This window comes from Staurois parvus, unplaced genomic scaffold (genome assembly GCF_062004578.1).
Source record: "Staurois parvus isolate SC_StPar_1 unplaced genomic scaffold, SC_StPar_1.0 ptg000544l, whole genome shotgun sequence".
NCBI lineage: Eukaryota > Metazoa > Chordata > Amphibia > Anura > Ranidae > Staurois > Staurois parvus.
Window position 1 is genome coordinate 8,473,561 of NW_028318340.1, and position 25,504 is coordinate 8,499,064.

At 39.7% G+C, this 25,504-nt stretch overlaps 1 protein-coding gene across 1 annotated transcript in view; it reads right to left on the bottom strand.

Moving 5' to 3' along the window:
* The window catches only part of RXFP2 (relaxin family peptide receptor 2), a 367,668-nt gene that overhangs the window by 54,039 nt on the left and 288,125 nt on the right, over positions 1–25,504 (bottom strand). The window contains exons 6-10 of the mRNA XM_089690886.1: positions 21,491–21,562; positions 21,230–21,301; positions 12,673–12,744; positions 6,132–6,203; positions 5,172–5,243 (exon numbers count right to left, since the gene is read on the bottom strand). Coding sequence (XP_089547012.1) covers positions 5,172–5,243; positions 6,132–6,203; positions 12,673–12,744; positions 21,230–21,301; positions 21,491–21,562 — 360 coding nt within the window. The remainder of the gene's footprint in view (positions 1–5,171; positions 5,244–6,131; positions 6,204–12,672; positions 12,745–21,229; positions 21,302–21,490; positions 21,563–25,504) is intronic.

A 25,504-nucleotide genomic window follows, 5' to 3' on the forward strand; every position in this document is an offset into this window, starting at 1 on the left:
TTTCACGTCCGCGCAATTGTCATTCAAAGTACGACATTGCTGAAAGCTGAAAATTGGAAGGGGTTATAAGTGCCCGTTAGGCAAGTGGTTAAAGTAACACAGCACTGTATCACAAAAAATGGCCTGGTCAGGAAGGGGGGGGGGGTAAATCCTCTGGAGGGCAAGTGGTTAAAGCAGTATTAAATCCTAAGTTTTTTTTTTAAGCTTAACACATTGAACAGAATAAAATAAACATTCCCCAGTAAACCATGTGTTAAAATTATTACTCAAATACTTGCAGTTTATAATAATACATGCAGCGCTAAATAAGAAACCTGCTAAAACATAAAGAAAAATGTGTGATGGACTACTAGTGCTTAGTCGTGATTTATAAGTGTCCTCATAGCATATAAGCAGTAGTCCCAATAAACTTGTGCAAGACGTGATGAACTCCGTGCTGTGAAGTGTTTAATATTATGCACTCACCAGAAAGCGCATAAAATGCGCATTTGAGTTGTCAGACCACTCCTGGTCCCAGAAAGGTTGCACCTATATGGATCATCTGGCAAGCTGTCACTCTGTCACTCCTTAACCAGCAGGGGGACTCCCGACATCCAGAGAACCCCACAGAGATAATCCAGGCTTATACCCAGGGCACTTTCATGCAGTATCCACCTTGAGAGAGGGGGGGCTTGATCAAGAAGCCCACCCCAAAAAACACTGATAGTGTAGTATGTTCCAACCAATAGTTCTTTATTAAAGATGAAATATACAAAGTAACTCACAGAGTATCCAGATATAAAGATGGCCGCCGGCCTCCACGAGGTACGGAACGGCGTGACGTCACCGGCTAGGCTCCACCCTGACGCGTTTCGTGCGGACGAGCACGTTATCAAAGGGAGCGAGCACTAGCCGGACTGATCTATATATACCGTTCCACGCGCATGCGCGGTGGAACAAAAAAGCCGGTGACGCCATTTTGGCCCGCTCGCGCATGCGCAAAGCATGCGATAGCGGCCATTTTCTAGGTTATCGTGGCTCAGGGTAGGCGACCCTTGTGCATTCCAAAGGAACTCCCTCACCTACCCTGTCATAACAGAGACAGGAATAGCGGGGGGCGGCAGATCACGGCAGATCACGGAAAAACCATATATATTAACCGCAGGGAGTGAGAAAAAAGTTAATAGACTGCCCTTAGCGCCATTACCAACGAATTAAATCTAGGTGCAGTCAGAATAGCATGTATAGGGGCTGATTAAATAGTGCTTATTGCACACCCCAGAATATATGTTGGAATGTGGCCAAAACTCCCTCAAAACCAACAAAACTTTATAAATACTAAATAATGCCTAAAATCACCCCCCTGAGCCATAATAGATTGCACATAATATATGAAAATATTACATGACATATAAATAGAATAAAAAATCATAAAAATACATAAACATCAGCACATATGTAAATAGTAAAAACAAAGTGAAATACATGTATAAAACGTTTAAAATGATAAAAACTCATCAACTTGTATCAACTTGTATCAATAAAACAATTAATGTCAAGGTCTACATTCAGGCCTTGGGGGAAAAAAGACTGTAACTCATAAATCCACTTGGTTTCCAATTTGGAAACTGATCTCTTTTTGTATGTACCCCTCCAATGTGGTTTCACGATATCTATCGCTGCAAATTTCAGGCATTTGGGATTACAGTTATGGTGCAGTCTATAGTGTAAGGATAGTGAGTGGTCCTTGAAACCTTTTTTAATATTTTTAAGGTGCTCACGTAATCTGTCCCGTAACCTTCTTGTGGTCCTCCCAACATATTGTTTCCCACAACCGCACTCTAGTAGGTAAACAACATAAGTACTGTTACAGGTGATAGTATTTTTAATTTCATATGTTCTGTTGGTAGTGTTGGAGGCAAAAGTCTTCACCGGTCTTTTGTGTGTGCCATTATTAACACAAATCATGCACCTATTACAAGGATAAAAACCTTTGTGCCCAAAATTAAAAGTAGCATTATTTGGAGGATTCACAATATTAGGGGCTAAGGCCAACCTAAGAGGTGGTGCTCTACGGAAAATGATCTCCGGACGGTTAGGTAATTCTTTTCCCAATATTGGGTCATTCAAAAGAATGGACCAATTTTTCTTAATTATCTTTGAAACATCTTTAAATTGGGTATTAAAATTAGTGATAAACGGGCAGATCATATTATTTTTGGCCGCCATGGTGGGCTCGAGTAATTCATTCCTGTCTTTATTAAGTACTTCCTTTATTGTTTTAGTCAAGAAAGGTTCGTCATAGCCCTTTTCCAAAAATCTTTCTTTTAGGATTATAGACTGTCTGTGAAAATCCTCAATGTTATCACAATTTCTTTTTATCCGAAGGAATTGACCTTTAGGGATATTCATTAGCCATTTTGGGTGATGACAACTATCAAGTGGAATAAAACTGTTCCGGTCTGTTTCCTTAAAAAATGTTTTAGTTAGAATATTCATGTCTGATACAAAAAGGGTAAGATCTAGAAAATCAATTTGTTTAAGATCATACTGGTAAGAAAATTTAATATTAGATTCATTAAAATTTAATGTAATAAAAAAATTCTTAAGAGTGAATTCATCCCCCTGCCATAGTAGGAACACATCATCAATATATCTTCGATAAAACACAAGGTTGGGCCATTCTCTGGAGTAGATGAGGTCTTCCTCCCATCTCGCCATAAATAGATTTGCCAGGCTTGGGGCAAACTTGGCGCCCATAGCGACGCCCATAGTTTGTAAATAAAATTCATTCCCAAACCAAAAGTAGTTGTGTGTCATAGCAAATTTAAGAAGGTCTAAAATGAATCTCCTTTGTGTTGTAGGAATGTCCGTGGCCATATTCAGATAAAAATCGGCTGCCGCCATTCCATCATCATGTTTAATGCTACTGTAAAGTGCTGACACATCTGCTGTGACCAAATATGTGGGAGAATTCAATTTGCAGTTTATAACTTTCAGTGCTGTTTGTCCTGCTCTCTCAGTGCTGCTTCCCCGAACACCCATCATATCAATTCCATTATATCATTCAATCATATACTCAAAAGAATAAAGATTATTTGCAATAGCGGGATAACATTAAAAAAATAGTACTGGTGTAATAAAGCAAAGGAAGCTCACATATTCCTAGTACAATGCGCTCCATAACCTTCCACCAGTACAGGTTCAAATAATAGGTTGTGTTACAGTGAACACTGGTGGATATGCTCCAAAAAGCTTAATGATGTCAGTAAGTCATACCCTAGGACTTTCTGAGGGGCTCAGATCCAATGACAGAATGCATAGGATGGGGCCTAGTGACTTACTTTTATTACATTATAACTTATTTTATATATTTAGATGGAGTTTGCTATTATTTGTATTTATACAGTATACAGTGATCATTTCCTTTATTGGAATGTTATTTATCAATTGTAATTATTTAAAACAGAACTAAAGGCTAAAAACCTACCTGTCCAATGGTCTTTCAGTGGCATCGTCTGAGGATGCACAGGAGCTAGTCATCCCGGCACTCAGAGACAGGCCTGGCACTGTAAGGGCTCGTTCACACTTGACTGTTTTACCAACTCTTGCCAAACGCCCCTATAGCGTTTGGCAAGCGTTGGTCCGGCGTTTGTGGAGCGTTTTTTAACGCTCGGCAAACGCTGCGCAAAAGCCACATGCGTGGTTCAGCGGCGGTTGCTAGGCATTTGCCGAGTGTTGAAAACGCCCCACAAACATCTATAATAAAGTTTGAATAGTGTTACCGCTCCGCAAATGCCCCACAACCGCGTCACAACTGCACCGCAAACGCCATTCGGGCGTTTGCAGAGCAGCGCCATGGACTAGAATAGGAGGCTTCAACGCCTCCTGACTCGACCAGAGGCGTTCGTTTTGCCGCGTCGCAACGCTAACATTCCCGTTAGAACAGCACCATGTGCTGCAATGTGCAGAATTGTCCGAGGCATTTGGGAAGCGGTAAAAACGCTTCCCAAACGCCTTTCTGCCACCTGCACACAACGCTAGTGTGAACGTAGCCTAAGATGAGCTGCGTATGCAGCACCAATGAAGACAGCAAGCAGGAAGGTAGTGACATTTTATTGCAGAAGAAACAATGCATGTCTCTTCTGCTATAAAAGCCTGGCTGCTCACAATTTCTCACTTTAAGGGAGCTGCCTTTTTTGATGACATTTGGTATTTTATATTTAGTGTTTGGTGTTAAAACAGTGCAGAGGTTTTGTGTTTTATACATTTAATGATGTATTCATGAACACAGAGTTGCATTAATTTGCATCTTTGACATCTGTCTGGAGTTCAGTTTTAACTTTAAATTTTATTAAAGGCAAATTTTTTTTTCAATTAAAATAACAAACATGTTATACTGACCTGCTCTGTGAAATGGTATTTCACAGAGCGACCCTGAACTTTCTCTTCTTGGGTCCCTTGCCAGCGATCCTGGCTCCTTCTCTTCATTGTGTGTCCCCATAGCAATCCATTTCCTAAGGGACACTGCGTGCTCGCTCCCGAACTGTGTGTCTACCAAGTCGGTAGCCGGTACTCCATACACACACAGAGTGGACTTAGCCTCACCCTCACTTCCTCTTCACTGCATTTGATTGACAGCAGCAAGAGCCAGTGGCACCTGATACTGCTCAAGTGGAAGGGCCACACCCTTTTTGCCATTTTAACATCTTCCTTACCTTTTTGGTAAGACCTTACACAAGGTATTACACAAGCCACCCTTGCTTCAACAAGGCTGTTTATGAGTCACAATTTGTTTAAAAGCCGTTAGCTAGTTTCTAGTTTCATTATTAGACAATGATCATGTCAAAAGCTTAAGTTTCTTTTCTTGTTACAATTCCAATCACGAATAGAGACAAGTTGACAAGACACGTTAAAAATAGACTTCCCATCAAGAGTATACCACTACAAGCCATAAATAGTAGCAGAAAGCTTTAAAACATATTCTGCACAACTTGGCCTAATTACCCACCAATTTGTACATAGATAGAGTATATTCTTAGTACCTTAGATCATATGACAAAGTGCCTAGGCATTTAGACACATAACTAGCAGATATGGGATCCAAGAGCAGCAGATTTTACAGCCTAGGGATCAGAGGTTTGCAGCAAAATGGAAAAATAAAACAATACATATGAATAAAAAAAACTTACAGAACAGTGAGCTCATCACAGGTTACAAAACTGGAATTACTCAGTCCTCCGATATTATTTCCTTCAAAATCTCTACCAAAACAAAATCATTAAATTATTTTATAAAATTGGTTAATTAAATATACATGTGCATACACATCATTAAATGTATCAGCTTTTCAGATTCAAAGTTCTGGGACCAAGGCAAAGTTCCGGATTATGCAAACGTTGCAGAGAAACAATGTGCAAATAAACTCAATGGGTGGCTGAACTTTCCTTCATTTCCCTATGTTTGCAATTGTCTTATTAAATCTGGAGTATTGGTTGTAGACAGGAACATTTAGCAACACAATATTTGATATCAATAACTTCTGGCACTATATTTTTATTGATGCTATGTATTTGCCAATGATAGTTATATTGCATGTGTTACTGTGCACATTCATCAATGCTAAAAAACAAGAAGCAAACAACAAAATAGACAAGTATTAATCATATGTAATCATATTTTTAGGCTGTGACGCAGACCAAGGGAATAGCAGTGGATGATCCATGACTGCCAAACTATCTTGAACAGTGCCAATGAGTTCCAGTTAATCTTTTCTCACATCTGCAGCAAGCTGATGTGGTTTTAAAGTATACGTAAACCCTAACTTCTCTTATTTGCTCAATTTGGTCTGTTAAATGCACCGTTTGAAAAGTTTTCTGTTCAATATCAAAATCTCAAAAAAAAAAATTTAAAATTTGAATTTGGCCACATATACCTTTATTGGGGTGATAAATAAACTAAAATGACTTCATCAATGCTTGGGTCAGGAGTTGACCCATAGGCATAGCTGAATGTTATTTCAAGAGGTAAACTTTCTATCAGTTGCACTACATGATTGGTAAAGTGAAGTTTATACAAAACTAGGTAGTAAGTAAGACCTGTCCAAAGTGATTTGTTCTGCTACCCTAATGTTTAATTGTCAAATAACTTACATCCAATTAATGTATGGCATCTGGGCACATAGCTTTTGCGGAAGAGCTTCCAGTGAGTTCTTTATCATTGACCTATATAAAACAAGCAAGTTGTTATTTCAAAAAGCATGAACTATACGGATAGAAAAAACATTGTGAGGAGATGCTTGTCTGCTATGTTACCCGCAATGTGTCCTACTCCATTCCTTTAACCCTTTTAATGTTGCTCAAATGCTCTAATTTCTTTTGCTGTTCTATGACAGACAATGAACCTTTGACAAAGTAGGGAGACCGATACTACTCTGCTTGAGCTACTTGCCTACCATCATGCAGGAAAAGGGTTTACCTTAGAGCAAGGGTGCTCAACCTGTCACCCTGGGAGCCCTCTGATGTGGCCCTCCACCTCAAACCAGGAAAGTGCACTTCTATTATATCCTGTGGGTTTGGTGCTCTTTCAGAAAGTGCACTACATCCACAAGATATGATAGAAGTCAGTGGCAAAGCACAGCTAACCTGCAGAAAATCCACAAGTGCAGAGCGCGGGTAAACCGCAGCACATCAGTGTGAAAGCAGACTTATAGGGGGCTCAGGACAGGTAGAGCTCATCTACATTTGTGGCCTGGAGGGTGGTTAAACCCCATAGTTGAGACATGTTTTTACCATACCTCCCCAACCACTAGTGTACTGTCAGGGGTCGCAATGGCGACCCTACTCCATGCTCCGTGAGGCCCATACGGCCTCCCTGTCACACTCTTTTTAAACTTGGACAGGAGGGGCAGCATATACAGGACCTGATCCTCTCCATTTTCCTTCTGCAGCCGCTGGCTTCTCCTCCTCTCCCTCCCGTTGGCATTTAGCGTCTGCAGGAGGAAATTGTTCATTTTGCTATTTAAAATAAAAAATTCAAAATTCAGAACCATTGCATTTTATTGTGGCCCACGACTGGTTACCAATCACTTAAGTGGCCCACTTCAAAAGGTTGAGCACCCCTGCCTTAGAGTGTGGAATCAGGTAATCACTCGACTTCCAGGTGCTGTTTCAAAACAAAGCTGCAATCGCATTACCTTGTCTAAAAAACAGCAGTGGGTTTAGCAGTGCTGCTAAACCGAAGAGCTCAAGGTTCCATTCTGGCCATAACAGCAATATGTAGCCCAGTGAAACCACAGTGTAGAGCCATATGAGCCCTTTCAGTAAACTCTGTACCCCTCCACCCATCAGTTCTTCTGCTAAATATACCTATATGTGGCCACATAGGGCAAAAAAAAAAAATCCAGAGTCTGTACATTTTTTTACTTTGGTCTGGCTGCCCAAAGATCTTTTTTTTCTTTTGTTAAAAAAAAAAAACTAGGCTAAAATATATACACTTGTTTGTACCACTGTCTGTGTACATTTAAAAAAAACATGGCACATGTGAACAAACTTGCATTCAGTGCCTAACAAGCACATCTTTAAACTTGTTGTAAAGGAGGAAGGTTAAAAAACCTGAATGCAGCCCTTCCCCCCTCCCCCAGTCTCCTTATACTCACTTAAGCCCAAGTGATGTGCACAAGATCCGAGGCTTTCTTAGTTCTCCCACTTGTCATTGGCTTAGTGATAGCAGCTGGAGATATTGGCTCCTGCTGCTGTCAATCACTGTCAATGCGGAGGGAGTGCTGGGGAGGGGCCAAGCCATGCTCTGTGTGTCTCATAGGCACACACATCAGTGTCTCATAGGCACACAGAGGAGGCTCAGGAGCCAGCACTTGCTATGTGGGCACTCGGCTGGGGGAGAGGAGCCAGGAGTGCCAGCAGGGGACCCAAGAAGAGGAGGATCAGGGCTACTCTGTGCAAAACCATTGCATAGAGCAGGTAAAAATAACAGGTTTGTTACTTAAAAAAAAACAATAAACCTTTAGAATCCCTTTAAGATTCCTTAATAGAGCTGAGGGAAATATGGGGAGGGTAAAGGAAAAAAAAAAGACAACTAAATCATCATAAATACAATTAACATTTTTGTACACTGGGATAGAAAATAACACCAAATGTTAGATTGGTCCTTTTGTTTAACCCTTTCGAGTCTCTGGGTTATTGAAGCCTAGGTGGCCAGGCCAAATTTAGCAGTGTCAGTATGCATCTCTTTACAAAAACCCTATGATTAATTTGAAATGCATTACAAAATATGCTGTGTACATCTGCTTAACCCCTTGACGCCGACGTAACACAAATATGCGGCCTCACGGACCTGGGCTTTTTTCCGTGGGGCCGCATATTTGCGTACCTGTCTGTGTGCTCGGAGCGCGCCGCTCGGTGTCACTGAGAGCCCCGGGTCCCGTTCTAACGATCGGGACCCGGGACTCCCGATTCCGGGTCACGTGATCACTGTGATAGCCTCTGATTGGCTATCACAGTGATCAATCACTGTGCAGCCCAGCCCCCTTGTTTTCTCTCTCTCTATGAATGGAGAAGAGAGATACATTGTATCTCTCGAACTCCTGACAGAGAGATAAAAAAAGTTTGTAAAAAAAAAAAAAGATAAATAAATATTAAAAAATAAAATAAAAAATAAAGAAAAATACCTAGAACAAGGTTTGATCTAGTTCAGTACCAGGGTTAGTGTTTGGGTCAAGGTCAGAGTCAAAGGTCAGGGTCAAGGGCAAAGGTCAGGGTCAAAGGTCAGGATTTAAAAAAAATTGGTATCAGTGTCAGTTAGTGTTAATGTCAATGTCAGTGACAGTGTGTTTTATGTAAAAAAATAAATAAAAAAAAAGACAAAAACAAAATGCGCACTATTGTTTCTGGACTGTACTACGGGTACAAACAACAAATAACATACACATATATAGTATCGCTGCGATCGTCAAGAACTGGAGAATGTATTTTGGGTTGTTCTTTGGTGGTAGGTTATGGTCGTAACAAGAAACACACAGTTAAATAAAAAAAAATTATTTTTTTTACTATTTTTTTACCCAGTTTTCCTTTAATAATAAAAAAAAAATTAGGAGCTATCCATTACCATTTACCACCAAATGAAAGCCCAATTTGTCCTGAAAAAAACAAGGTATAATCCACCTGGATGTACAAAGTAGTTGTGACGATATGTACGGTTTTACTATCATATGTCAACGTTGCAGAATTGTGCTTAGGCATTTAGATTTGTTTTACCCTTAGGCGTGAAGGGGTTAAAGCTCATACTTGCATATGGATGTAGTCTGTAAAATGAAAAATGTTTCATTTTGAAAATACAGCCATATGGGTGCAAACGCAAGTGCCAGCAATTACATGCATATAACTGCACAGAACACATTCTGTAATTCGTGTTAATGAGCAAAATTATGGTGCAGTTGTGGCAATGAGAACATAACAGCAAAAGACACATTTTACTCTGTACAGCCATACGCTGTATTGTACAGCCATGTGAAAAAATCCCTTTAGCCTCCCTGGCGGTATTCCCGAGTCTAGCTCGGGGTAAAGTTTCAGTACCACAAGGGGTAATCCCGAGCTACACTCAGGCCTACCATGCGGCGCTGCTCCACAATTCCTCGATCACTTACCTTGTCCTGCGCTCCCGCGATGTCCCTCCTGCAGTGTCCCCGGCAATGTAATCCGGCGGATGCCGGCATCTGTCATCTGTGTTCCTTCCCCTGTGAGCGTTGGGACGTACGGGGGACGGAACGACGGGAAATTTGAAAATGACAAAAAGTGACATTCACTAAAATCACATAGTAAAACATTACTGTATCAAACCATTTCACATACATTTTGTCCCTAGTGCTTTGTCCTGTGCCCTGCCTGCATTTTTACTGTTCTTTCTGCCTGGAAACTGAGAAACGTCCATGGTGTCCAAAAAGCGTCCCTTTAGGTCAAAAGCGATTTTAGACCAGCTAGAGAACAGCGATAGTAAATCAGAACCACTTGCAGAATTGAGTGATAATGATTTGTGGGGAAATTCGTCATCAGACACTGAAAACAATTTTGCAACTTTGCTCAGTGATGTGCGAACTTGGCGCTATATTTCAAATTTCAGTGCTTTTGGTTTGATTATATTATTGAATTAAATTTATTATTATATTATTATTTTTATGATTATTCATTAAATTATAATTTATGATTTCATGTTTCAAGTTTTATCCTACCTGGGATGTTTACTAGACTCTTGTTCGGACATATTTCAGTGAGTTATTCCTAAAAATTACAGGCCTACAATTAAAAAAAATGCAAAAAAATGTACCGCTTTGAGCACAGAAATATGGACATAATCAGACTGCTAGGGAGGTTAAATTTAATGTATTATTACTTTTAATTTTGTAATCCAACAACTGTGATATTAAAAAGGGGCACATTGCCATCTTCAGACAGAAAAGCCATCTACAGGCTAAAAGCAATTTTTTTCCTGAATGGCTCCTCCAGCCTGCATGAGATCACATAGCAAAGTAGTTCTCAATCTTCCGGAACCGAGCTGTCAGTAAAAGCCAGGTTTGACAGCTAGCAGCATTGCATAGGGTAGGCTGCTAGCTGTCAAAGTGTGAAAGGGCATTAGCATTCCTTCAAAGCGCATTGGAGAAGCTGCAATACAGGGAGATGTTGTCATTAGCAAGGTATAAAGGTGTTTTTCACACATATATGGTTTATACTCTATTTACATAAATGTACTGAGTGTTTTACTCTAAAAAAGATCCACTGATATCTGATGTGGAATTTGGACATACACTTTCACAATATTATTTATGTATTATAGGTACTTATATAGCGGTGTCAATTTACGCAGCGCTTTACATATATATTGTATCGTTCACATAAGTCCCTAACCCTCAAGGGGTGTACAATTGAAGATCCTTAGCTTACATTCATACATACTAGGGCCAATTTAGACAGGAGCCAATTCACCTACCAGCGTGTCTTTGGGGTATGGGGGGGAAACTGGAGTATCCGGAGGAAACCCATACAGGCACAGGGAGAACATTCAAACTGCAGGCAGGTGGTACCGTAGTTGAGATTTGAACCATTGACCTTAGCACAGCCAGTTCGAAGTGCTAACCATTTAGCTACTGTAAGACAATAATAAAATTCCTCCTGCGCTTAGGTGGACCTGTGAATAAAGCTTCTAACACCTTACCATATACCAAAATGGTCAATCCAAAGTGTAAAAATGTGGTGCTGCGCTATTAAATGCACTATATAATGATCACAATGTGAATAAAAAAGTGAACAATATGAATAAAATAGTGAACAATACACCCCCCTATAAATCAATAACTAAGTATCTGTGCGACTGAATAAACAGCATAAGTGAAATAAATAAACCCCAAAATTAACAAAAGAAACAACAACAGCATTACCTCCCCTAATTGGGCTAGAATAAGCCACACAGAGAAAATAAATGGAAAAATAGAAATTAATATATATACATACACACAATATGTGCCATGATAATGAATAAAACACCAGTAAATAGATGCAATAGAGTGACATAAACGCATGTATAACCTACATATCCAAGACCAACTGGTGTATAGGTAAATAACAGTGATCCCAATCAGGGATATGAAACAAAGTGAATCCGTGAAACCACAAATTGTGGTAAATGTGAAAAAAAGAGAAGAGGAATCAGGCTAATCGCCTGTGAACAACTAACAATCACTAAATAAACAAATATGTGACCCCCCTACCGGGGATAACTGAACAGAAAAAATAGGCTATAGTGCCTATAAATAATGAGGTTATACGTGACCCCAAATGGGGGTTCTAAATAAACATAAAATTATGTGACGCCAAACAGTGCCTCACACTATCCATATAACCACATTCATAAATCTTCAGTGGATAAACGTGATGAAGTCAGTTAATAGCGCAGCACCACATTTTTACACCGTTTAGCTACTGTGCTGCCCTCATGTGTTCTCACTGCAGTGTGACCTGCAATATTACTCTTGTTGGCAGACACATTGGGGATTATTTACTAAATCTGCATGGTGCAAAATCTGGTGCAGCTCTGCATAGAAACCAACCAGCTTCCATGTTTTTTATCAAAGTTTATTTGAATAAGCTGAAATTAGAAGCTGATTAGCTACCATGCACAGCTGCACCAGATTCTGAGTGCACCAGTTTTACTAAATCTTCCCTATTATCTTTATAAATACCAGGAAATATGTTTATTATATGCAACATAAAAAATTCTTATGCATTTCTAGAAAGTCAACCAAGTGTCATTTGAGAACCCCCTTTGGTAAAAGGACCCTATTGGCAAGTGCTTGGCATTATTGTAGGCCCATTTAGAGCTACTTCCATGACTTTTGGTGACTAACTGCTACGAAATGCCCAACCTGCATGTGTGTGGTCAACTAAGATTCAAGCATAAAAATACTATTGTTTTTGTTGATTGACTTTGGACTTGTCTGTCTTAAATAAAGCACCAATTAAGCGGGAACACAGTACAACAGCATTTCTCCTACCGCATTTCATGGAACTAAATAGACATGGATATGTATACATATATATGGATACTGAATATGCACTCCTATAACATAAACACATAATTATTAGAGAACATTATATATATAGCTGTCAAGCATTTTGGTTTACTCACAAGAAAAACAATGACTCTAACCCAGTGAAGAGCTCTTGGCTAACTTTTACAATGGGGTTTTCATCTAGGATTCTGAAAATACAATACAATAATTAAGTAGCATATTGACACATATGGCACCAGTAAATAGAATTAAATTCAATTGTTGCAACTGCAATAAGATAACGATGATTCACTTATCAAAGTGCTAAATAGGAACTGTTCTTATTATACACAAACTGATAAATACAAATCATACAGAAACTCAGGAATACAAGATAGGTGCAAAAAAAGGGATCAGCATTCTGTCCATGCACATGGGTGACCACATAGCATGGATGTTGCCTTTTTAAATGTAATTTTATTTACAAAAGAATTAGTGTGTCCCTGAATACTACTGTCTGTCAGTCTTTTCTATTGTAGGAAGCTACACATCACATCCTGTTCCAGTAGGCTGGGAGCATGTATTGTTCTTTAGAAGGACACTGCCACAGTCATTGGACACTATAGAAAAAAAACAGGAAAGCCCTGAATTGGGGAAAGGTAAGTAGCCATTAAATATTTTAGCTTCCTAGATTACAGGGGTTAAGGGGAATAAAATCAATAGATTCCAGGATATGATAGGGGCAATACATAAGCTAGCCCAGTAGAAAGAAGGCACTAGGGAATTAATTCAATTATTGCATAACTAGACAATAAAAAACATATAGCCTTTTACACAGCCAGAGCAGGAAGTTTTGAGCACACGGAGAACCACATACTATACACATACCATGTATTTATGATATTATTGATTAACTTGTTTGAATCTCTATGCGAAGTCCAGAAGGCCATATGAGACTTGTTGTAATACAGTGGTCATGTATTTTGTGCAACAACCACATCAGTATTCAATAGAGATATATTCTTCAACCAGTAGATGGCAGTGTTTATACATTTGTAGGTGCATCTATGATATACTGTATGTCTTTTCTTTAAATAAACTTTCTTGTTTCCTTGCTGTAGTGAAGCAGAAAAGCACATGTGGACTGTGTACTGTCTGTTCTGCAAGGCTATATACAGAATTTGTAACAAGAATTTTCACACAGTTTTTAAAGTGTTACTAAACTGAGGACCCTGCATTCACTATATCTGGTCTCCCACAGTACACAGAACATGGAAATGCAATTATTTTAGTAAATATAAACTGCTTAATACCTTTTCTCATCAGAAGTTAGAGCAGGTCTTGTTACTTTTATCAGTGTCCAGCTGAGCACTGGTTAAATCCTGTAGGAGGAGTTTTCATTCTCTCCTATGAGGCTGCAGGACCACTGACCCTCTGTCTGGACAGTGCTAATTGGACCTGTGCTGATCACTGTGTTGATGCAACCTCCCAAGAAAAAAAACTCTCTAGCAATACACACCAAACTGTGCATGTGCAGCTTGTCCCCGAACCTCTGTTCTATGAGGAGATATATTGGGGACAGTGGAAGAAGGGAAGGATCAAAGGAGACAGGATCAAACATCCTTTTTACGCAATGTGGAGGATTAACCCCTTAGGTTCCACAGTGAGTATAACAAGCATGTTCTACTGACTATACAGACTGATTTTACTGTTGTGTGTTTAGTAACACTTTAATATATGGAATGTTGGGAAGGTCATGTGAGAATTCCAACACAGCCCTGCATATATGGAAGGCCCAGACGTTAATACGAGAATGCCAGCACAGTCATTATTATATGGAAAGTCCAGAAGGTCATATGAGAATGCTAACATAGTCCCTATTACACAGACATTTCAGAAGGTCATATAAGAATGCCAACACAGTCTTACTTTAAAATTAGTGGTCCTTTAGAATAGACTGGGACATTCTCACATCAGCATAGTTTTTACTTCTTGGTTGGAATACCCCTGTAGTTAGTGTGGCTTATTGTTGTTATTCGGGCTTTTGTCAGTGGGAATGTGGGAGAACGCACCATTCAACAACACCATATGCAATGGGATAAAGCCAACTGACACAAAACCTATACTGAGAATGTATGTTGGCTGCTCTTACTGACCATCTTCTGAAAATGCTGGTTGCTTGAATGTCTCTGGCTTCAATACCTATAATGCTGACCCAGAGGAAGTATGCAGATTCCTAGTGTTTGACTGATACTGAAGCTATTAGATCAACTTGACAGCCAGGGAAGGTATCTTTAAGATGTACTATAACAGCCTTCTATGGGTTTTATACATTTAGGTCTACCACATGTGTATAGCTATCTGGTAGAGAGGTAGTTACATCTCCCCTGGAACAAGCATGTAGCCTGGCAGCTAGAGAACGATGGCTATATTTAGAGGACAGGAGCCATTTCTCAGAAAGAGAATTACTTATAAGTAGGCTCGGTAAATCACTGGGTTCATTCATAGAGGAAGTGGAAGCAAAATGTGGTGAACTGCAGTGGCCCGGAACAGCTGGCAATGCTAGGACCAAGGAAGACGACACTAAATCCATGTCAGCAAACTACTACAGTGTTGTTCCAGTTGGACCTTCTTTGTAACCACTCTCTGGAGGCCAGTCTAAATATAATATGTAATATACTATCATCAGCCACAAAGCAAAGCGAGTAAGAATTCCAATTAAATCTCTAAGAAAAGTCTGTATATTTTTGTGGCTGAGCAAGTACATTTATAACAAACCAACAAAAGTATGTTTATTTCATACCTTCCTGTATTAAATTTTAAACAGATGTCTGGTGCTGGTTTTTGATATATGTGTGGAAATTACATGAACAAGCAGAAAAGAAGAGAACTGGAGGTTGTACAATCTATTTTAGCTCTGCGATTTTTACTTATAGTGAACTATAATACCAGTATAAATTGTTTTTGAAGGTGGATGCTCCAGAGCTCTCATCCTTATTTTTGCATCAATGAACCAACAAGCATGCAGCCAGTGAAGACAGCATCTAAGGTCTGCATGCTTGTCTGAGGACACTAATTCATTAGGATTGTATTCATGCCTGAGCTGAAGTACATACAGTACATATTGTTTTTGAATATTTTTTTCTGTGTATGTTTCACATATTTTTTTCAGGCACATGCAGACAAGCATTTTTGTTTTAGCGAATGTAGCTAGTTACTAGGAGTGGGAGATGGTTGTTTAGGATTGAAAAATGCTAATTTTCAGGCATTTTTCAGGCACTCCCATTAAATTCTATATGCCAAAACACCATATTCTGCTTCAAAAGTTGCTCGTGTACCTTTTTAACCTCTTCAGTCCGGTGCCTCCCGGCCCTTTAAGGGGTTTCAGATGCCGGGAGGCGGGACGGGTTTTAGGGTCATGATCGCTGTGATTCGCTGTCATGGTGGTCACATGATCGGAAACGGTCCCGATCGCAAGGGGAGAACGGGACTAAAGGGGCAAATGGAACAGCCATTTTAGGTATAAATAAAAGACATTATTAATATGAAATACATTGGCAATGAAGCAGATGGCCTAATATCATGTATTTCCTCTTTCTGTATGAGAAAACCAGTTCCACATCAATCTCAGACCAGTTGCCCTCCCCTTCAGTTGAAAGATTGTTTCAACAGCCTTTGAAGACCTGTTAACCCAAAGAGCGAGTGGAAGTAACAAGTACATGTGGACAACTACTCGCACCTCAATGAGTTTCACCAAAGACACAGATGGCACTTCAAAGAAAGATTAGATAGCTAGGTACCACCCACTCTAGAGCATATAAATTGCATTAGAAGGCCCTAGTGAGTCAGAGCAGACATTTTTTTAAAACTATACTCTGTATTGCTTGCTGCTCTACTGCGTGCGTGTATAATAAATATCTTAATTTTTTTAAATTTGGCTTCAGTAGTCAAAGATACTGAAACCCCTTATGTTTTGGGGTTTATCCAACAGGACCTTTCCGTGAGACAGCGACATATGTGCTGGGAGCATGTAGGCTGCGCGCTCTCAACACGTATGTGTTTTCAAATGGTACCCAAATATGTGGCCGCTCGGCGTCAAGGCCCAGCCACCGAGAGGCAACATATTTGCATACGGTCGGCATCAAGGGGTTAAGCTTCAAGTATTGAGCTACAAGTGTCTGAGTGCTCATATGTGAACAAGCACAATTTTGAAGCATGGGATTATGGCTGGTGATCATTTTGGAGCTTTGATGCTTCAAAATGTTCAGGTGTGTATCAGGGCTAAAGTTTTTGGAAACACACCACTTTTGTTTTGGATAGTATGTAAAAGGGTTAGAACTCCTGCCAGGAGTATATTGCTGTATGTCTTCCCATTGGGGTGATCCAGCCTCACTATTTGTTCTATGACCATTGTCTCTGGTACAGAAGGTGATGGGAAATCCAAAAATACTGTGTTACAGGAAGGGGTAGGGGAAAATCTTCCAACTGGGAAACCTGTTCCGATGCCAATTTACTGTAATGTGCAATAATAAATATCACCACTATCATCTAATCAAATATGTAGGGACAAGTGAAATTGTGCTTTTAAAGGAAATGTCCATTTTTAAAGTAATTGATATAACAGGATTTCTCAGGATCCTTATCCTCCTGTACTTTACTCACTGCCTCTCTCGGGAGTATTCACAAAGCTTGAGATCGAGTAAAGGCAGTGCTTTGTAAGAAATATAGCATCCTGTAAAATGTTCTTTAACAAAATGTTGGGAATGCTATGTTTCTTATAAGAACATCTGTTCTGATTATGTTATTATTGAAGGACAGATCCTCTCACTTGGCTTTCAATCAGAAACAATTCAACACAAGCACTTACAGGGCAAGCTCAAGTTCTAACCAAAAGAATCGGCAATAAAGTTAACTGAGATATTTGCAATACAAAAGTTGATTTGAAGAGATTTTTTTCACTATAAGTTAAAGTTTTCTTTGGATACTATAACATTTTATTAATGAAGATTCAATACAGGATCAACCAATGACAAAGGTTTTTCAGAGCAGGAGCTGCTTCCTTGGGGACTATCTGAACCAGACTGTTCAGCTATGCGTGACTCATTCAGCTGTGTATGAAGATAGATATTCAGCTATTCACTTCTGCTAACAACAGGTTTATCGCAAGCAAAGCAATTTAAGATGAATTCCAAGTATTGATATTTCTACATTGTTACATTGGATCAGCTTGGACCAATGTTATTATGCATATACCATATCTGTGGGGTCCCCCTGGAACCTGGAAATCACTGAAGTAGGCTACTGCTAACTGCTACTACAGTGATCTCCATTAACTTCTAGGTCCCGTGCTGAGTGGCTGTCCTGCTGCATTTCCAACACAGGTAGTTGCCTGCTTCTATGGATGCCTCTCACAGAATGCTTTACATTTTACAATGAATCCAAAGCGTTCTCTGATTGCAAGAGGTGGAGAGATGGGGAGGTGATGTCCTGATCTCCATCTCATCTAATCAGATAACACTTTGCATTCAGTGAGAAAATTCAAAGGCTTCTCTGAAGGGCATGAACAAGCAACCTCCTGTGTTCAGAAAGCCTACTACAGTGATTTCAAGCTGAAACAAGGATCCCACTGATATGGCACATATATACTCACATTGGTCCAAGCTGGATCAAACTAACTAGGTGAAAATATGCATACCTGAAATTCAGTGTTAACGGCAGCCTAGTAAATGCATGAAAGGAGTTTAGCCTTCTTCCATAGCTGCTTACCTCTGCATGCTAATCCACATCTCACTTTCACCCCTCTTCTTTCCTATTACCTCCCTGCACATTGTAGGTGCTTCCACCTTGCTCACTTGCAGGGAGATCCCCACATGGAAGAAAAATATATTTGAAATATATCCTAAAAATATTCTTCCCAAATATATTGACATATATTTGAAATACTACAATTTTGGCCATACTCAATATATTTAAAAAAAAATAAAAAAATTATATATATATATATATATATATATATATATATATACACACACATACATATACATACATACTGCATGTTGAAATGCGTTTTTATTACAAAATATACAAAAAATATTTTTTAAATATACATTCAAATATACTGTATGTCTTTAAAAATACAAATCTACATTTTTGGAATGCAGTTACAAATATATGTTAAAATTACTTTTTTATATGTTACAAAAAATCTGAAGAATATATTTAAAAAATATATATTTTTAAAAATATATATTTTTTAAATATATTCTTGAGGGGTAGCTCAGCATTTTTGTTTTATGGACTATGTGTGTCTACCTAAATATTGTTCACATTGATTTTCAAAGCCTCTTATTTGGTGTACTTTTAATAAATATCCTGCTTGTATTTTTATGTTGAATATATTTTTATTATTATCAAAGATTTCCAAGATAATATGAAAAATAGTTCACAAAAAGAATTGTGAATACAATATGACAACAGCTGCAAAAATATGTTAAATTGACAACTCCAATATTACAAAGTACAAGATGAAACGTGGATATTTGCGTATAGCCACCTCATGAAGGATACAGGAGTGGTAGGTGGCATCTAATATTGACAAAGAACAATAGAAAGGTTGTTCAGTAAAGAAGAGGAAAGTAAGAAATGCACAGGAAAAATAAGAAAGAAAAAGAAATAACAGAACTGGAAAAGTGTCAGGTGTCCTACTGTCAAAAATTACCCTTTGACTGGTTATGGTAGAACAAAAGATATAGTCTATGGATGAAGTCTATGTTATAGTTTCTCAGAAGCAGAATAGTGCAACCAAATGTACCATAAAGAATGGAACTTTTTCCAGGAATCTGTTTCACCAGCCTGCATTTCTCCATCAAAATAGTGTCATTTATTATGTTCACCCATTGGGATAAGGGAGGGCTAGTTGTGGATTTCCAGAGTCTGGAGATGAGTTGACGTGCTGATAAAAGAAAATATCTTAAAAGGCTCGCTTTTTGAGATTTGATTTTGCATGGTAGAATAGATAATAAAGTGATATGGGGAGACGGAGTGAGAGACTCGTCATCAGGGGCGGACTGACCATTTGGAAACTTGGGCACTGCCCGAGGGCCCAGGGTCTGTAGGGGGCCCCATGAGATGCCCCTGGTACCTTTTTCATAGGCTTTTTTGAGTTTGGGTAAGTACACAGGGGCCCCATGATCCCCTATTGCCCGGGGGCCCCATGAGTTGTCAGTCTGCCCCTGCTCATCATAGATATCAGTATATTTTAGTATAAAATATCACAAATAGACAAAAGTGTGATAACAATGCACTTGTAGTTCTTTTTTTCTATGTGTACAGCAAATACAAAGAGACAGAGAGAAATAGAGAGAAGGATTTTTAAGGTTAATTTTCAGCAAACACTTTTGATCTTACTAGAAATCCTTGTAACTTTATGTAAGCTGAACTGAAATCACAAACAATCTTGCTTACAAGCCATCCTATGTAAAAACAAATTCCCACACTTCTCATGTGAAGGAGATGAAGAAAGAGAGATGTGTTTGTAGTAAAAAAAAAGAAAAAGAAAAAGGCAGCCTAGTGAGTGAGCCTAAACACCGTAAGGTGCAGGACGTGTCTTATTCCCAGGATTATCACGTAAAAATGAAAGAATAAAAGCCTTAAAAAAAACCAACTCATGCAGCCACCATATTTAGTGATAAGCTGCAATATATTACATTTTTGAGAGTTAGAGAAAAAGTATCTATTCAACAATTCTAATTTCTCATTTATGTTAAATAACTACTCTTAATAACTTTTTTTATGGGTTAGAGTTCTTTATACACTATGTTTTTCTGTATATGTGATAATAAAGGTTATTTGTAAATATATTTACAAATTATTACAGGTACTTAGATAGCACTGTCAATTTATGAAGCATTTTACATATACACTAACTGGCCTGAACCATTAATACAAGGCTGGATGGATCCATGCTTTCATGTTGTTTACACCAAATTCTGACCCTACCATCTGAATGTCGCAGCAACCAGTCTGCCCATTCTCCTCTGACCTCTTACATCAACAAGGCATTTTCATCCACAAAACTGCTGCTCACTAGATATTTTGACTTTTTTGGACCATTCTCTGTAAACCCTAGAGATGGTTGTGCATAAAAATCACAGTAGATCAGCAGTTTTTGAAATACGTAGACCAGCCCATCTGACACCAACAACCATGCCACGTTCAAAGTCACTTAAATCCCCTTTCTTCCCCATTCTGATGCTCGGTTTGAACGTCAGCAAATTTGCTGCCATGTGATTGGCTGATTTAGCATTTTGTGTTACCAAGTAATAGAACAGGTGTACCTGATAAAATGGCCAGTGAGTGTATATTGTACATTCACAGCAGTCCCTAACCCTCAAGGAGTGTACAACCTAAGGTCCCTAACTCACATTCATACATACATATACTAGGGCCAGTTTTAGACTGGATCCAATTACTCTGCCAGCATGTCTTTGGTAGGAAACTGGAGTACCTGGAGGAAACCCACGCAGTCACAGGGAGAACATGCACACTCCATGTAGGTAGTGCCAAGACTGGGATTCAAAACAACGATCAAAGCATTGCCAGGCATAAGCACTAACCACTGCCTGCATGTGAATCTTAAAGTTTCTTTATGAATCTCCAACTAATTAGTTTATAATAAAATAAAGAACAACTTACAGCCATCTTAATTCATGCAAGTGGCTAAAGACTCCTTGCTGTAGGTATCTTATACAATTGTTGCTGAGATATCTGAAAGTAGAAATTTATGATATTAATAAAAACATAAATAGCTATAATCCATTGCAGGCTCTATTAATAAAATATTTAGTTCCTATAAGCATGAATTCATTCAACATCAATGGTGTGTGGAAAATGCAGGCATTGTTTTATTATTCATTTTATTATTGATGCAAATTACTAGTAACATCATTCACTTACAGTTTCTGAAGATGATATAAGCCAAAGAAAGCTTTCTGTGATATATTACTCAAGCAGTTGTGTTGAAGGAATCTGGAAGGAAAAGGTCGAACAGCACTTAATGTTATTACAAAGCCTCGGGTAAAAGAATGCATATTTATGAAAACATTTTCCCCCATTTTTGCACTTCTATGCCAATTTACAATCCAGCCCCTGGCCAAAACCACAGTGTAACCAGATTTAGATGCTTTGGTCTGTTGTGTTTAAATACTGAATTCATAAGTTGTAATTCATAGTCACTCAATTACATTGTAATTTAAGTCAGTTAAAAAGTTGGTACAGTTGAATAAAAATCTTTATTTGTACATGTGTACATGTCACCCAGATCCTCATATCCATGTACAGTATATTGTGACATTAGGCTAAACCGCAATAATAAATAAACAAATAAAAACAAAGTAAGTATAATAGCTACAGCATGACTATAAAACATATTGTTTTGTGCAGCCAGTTTGTAGTTTTATCAGTGCCCCCACCCCTTCCCCATTTATTAACTGATTTATTACTGTATATAAAGACCTCATTTCCTGACCATGCATTTTTTTTACTGTATGGTCTCTTCTCCACCTCCCAACACTGATCAGTAATCTAAAAAGCTCATTTACATCCACAAGCTGCTTTCTGGTGCACGATAGTGAGTAGCTACCATTAAAGATACATAGTTACACCAGTTCATGCAGTTCAACCTGTGTGTGTGTGAAAAATAATGGATGTGGTAACAAGAAGTGCCATCATCCCTATTGAAGCATATATGGAAAAGGTCCTCCCAAGCAAATTATTATTAATATTATACAGTATTTATATAGCGCTAATAGTTTTCTCAGCGCTGTACATTATAATGGGAGACAGTACACGAGACAGCACAGTAACAATACAATACAATACACGAGGGGTTTGAGGGCCCTGCTCCTTGGAGCTTACAATCTAGGAAGGAGGGGATAGTGGTACAGGAGGAAATAGCTGTGGGGGATGGAGTGTTAGGAAGTGTGGAGGAGATCAGCAATTAGGTGAGGGTGGGGTAGGCTTCCCTGAAGAGATGGGTTTTCAGGGTGCGCCTGAAGGTGAGGAGGGTAGGTGACAGTCTGATGGATTGGGGTAGTGAGTTCCAGAGGATGGGGGAAGCTCTGGAGAAGTCCTGGAGATGGGCATGGGAGGAGGAGACCAGGGAACTAGAGAGTAGGAGATCTTGTGAGGAGCGGAGAGTACGTTTTGGGTGGTAAATGGATATCAGGTCGGTGATGTAGTTTGAGGCAGTGTTATGAACAGCTTTGTACGTCAATGTTAGTAATTTGAAATTTATGCGTTGGGCAATTGGAAGCCAGTGGAGGGATTGGCAGAGGGGGGTGGCGGATATGGAGCGGATAGTAAGGTGGATGAGTCTGGCCACAGATTTCAGGATAGACTGAAGCGGGTATAGCCTGTGATGAGGTAGGCCGGTGAGGAGGGAGTTACAGTAGTCGAGTCGTGATATAATAAGGGAGTGAATGAGTTGCTTTGTAGTTTCTGGGGTTAGGAACGGACATATTTTGGAGATGTTGCGGAGGTGGAGTCTACATGAATTTGCCAGCGATTGGACTTGGGGTTGGAAAGACAGATTGGAGTCTAGAATGATACCTAGTACTCTGGCTTGCGGGGTGGGGCTGATGGTGGTGTTGTTGGTCGTGATGGAGAAGTCGGGGGGGGGGGGGCGGGCTGGGGGGAAAACTAGGAGCTCGGTTTTGGAAAGGTTTAATTTGAGGAAGTGAAGTGACATCCAGTCTGATATGTCGTTCAAAAGGCTAGTGATTCGGATGGAGACTAAAGGGGTGAGGCAAGGGGTAGAGAGGTAGATTTGCGTGTTATTGGCATAGAGATGGTAGTTGAAGCCGTGGGAGTGTATCAGTTGGCCAAGGGAGGAGGTATAGATGGAGAAGAAAAGGGGCCCGAGGACAGAACCTTGAGGGACCCCAACAGAGAGGGGGAGTGAGGGGGAGGTGGCAGCGTTATAGGTAACACTGAAGGAGCACTGTGATAGATAGGAAGAGAGCCAGGAGAGAGCGGAGTCTCTGAGGCCAAGAGAGTATAGTTTTTTGAGGAGGATGGGGTGGTCGACCGTGTCGAAAGCCGCGGAGAGGTTGAAGAGTAGGAGCATTAGCTTTGGCAGTTAGCAGGTCGTTGGTGAGTTTGAGTAGGGCGGTTTCGGTGGAGTGAAGGGGACGGAAGCCAGACTGTAGGGGATCAAGGAGGTTGTTGTCGGTGAGGTGGGAACTCAGGCGATTATAGACTAAGGCTCAAAGAGTTTGGATGTAAATGGCAGCAGGGAGATGGGTCTAAGGTTGTTTAGGTTGGTGGGATCCAGGGAGGGTTTAAGTATGGGAGTGATGTGCGCGTGCTTCAGAGGGGAGGGGAATGCGCCAGTAGAGAGGGAAAGATTAAAGATGTGAGTGAGCAAATGAAGGAGGACCTTGGGAACATTGGCCTCATCTACTTTATCTATTGTTTTAGCCAATTGGCAGTTTCGTCATGTTCTCTGCCCCTATGTGGTGCCATGTAAGTGAAATTTACACACTTGAGATTGTACTCCTGTTTGGCGATATATGAAGATGGGATAATAATTATATATTTATTACAGGTATCATGAGTGTTTAAGCACTTCTGAGGAAGAGATTATTGTTTGTCTCGAAACGCGTCAAGTACATGCATGAATCGCTCTTTTTTTCTCTCATCTATGCATTTACTGCGATAGCTAAATAATGTATTACCGCCACATTTTGTGTTTACATGTTCTTTTTAACATTTTGTATAAATAAAACATGGTCTGTCAAGTTTTTACCTTCTCTAAAAAGTCATTGGTTTTATCTGTGCCTTTGAAATCCCACAAAAAAGGGTTTTTCCATGTACAGGTGAAAAATCAGAATATCGTGCAAAAGTTAATTTATTTCAGTAATGTAACTTAAAAGGTAAAACTAATATATGAGATAGACTCCTTACATGCAAAGCAAGATAGTTCAAGCCGTGATTTGTCATAATTGTGATGATTATGGCTTACAGCTCATGAAAACCCCAAATATATCAATATAACAATATCAGAAAATTAGAATATTACATGCAATCAATAAAACAAGGATTGTACATAGAACAATATCGGACCTCTGAAAAGTATAAGCATGCAAATGCAAAGGTTTGGGCCCCTTTTGCAGCAATTACTGCCTCAATGCGGCGTGGCATGGAAGCTATCAGCCTGTGGAACTGCTGAGGTTTTATGGAAGACCAGGATGCTTCAACAGCGGCCTTCAGCTCTTCTGCATTGTTCGGTCTCATGTCTCTCATCTTTCTCTTGGCAATGCCCCATAGATTCTCTATGGAGTTCAGGTCAGGCGAGTTTGCTGGCCAATCAAGCACAGTAATGCCACGGTCATTGAACCAGGTTTTGGTGCTTTTGGCAGTGTGGGCAGGTGCCAAGTCCTGCTGGAAAATGAAGTCAGCATCCCCATAAAGCTCGTCTACGGAAGGAAGCATGAAGTGCTCCATAATCTCCTGGTAGATGGCTGCGTTGACCCTGGACTTAATGAAGCACAGTGGACCAACACCAGCAGATGACAAGGCTCCCCAAATCAACACAGACTGTGGAAACTTCACACTGGACTTCAAGCATCTTGCAGTGTGTGCCTCTCTATTCTTCCTCCATACTCTGGGTCCTTGGTTTCCAAATGAGATGCAAAAGTTGCTCTCATCAGAAAAGAGGACTTTGGACCACTGAGCAACAGACCAGGTTTTTCTTTAGCCCAGGTAAGACGCTTCTGACTGACGTTTGTTGTTCAGGAGCTGCTTGACAAGAGGAATATGACATTTGAAGCCCATGTCCAGGATCCGTCTGTGTCTGGTGGCTCTTGATGCACTGACTCCAGCCTCAGTCCACTCCTTGTGAAAGTCCCCAACACTTTTGATTGGCCTTTTCCTGACAATCCTCTCCAGGCTGTGGTCATCCCTGCTGCT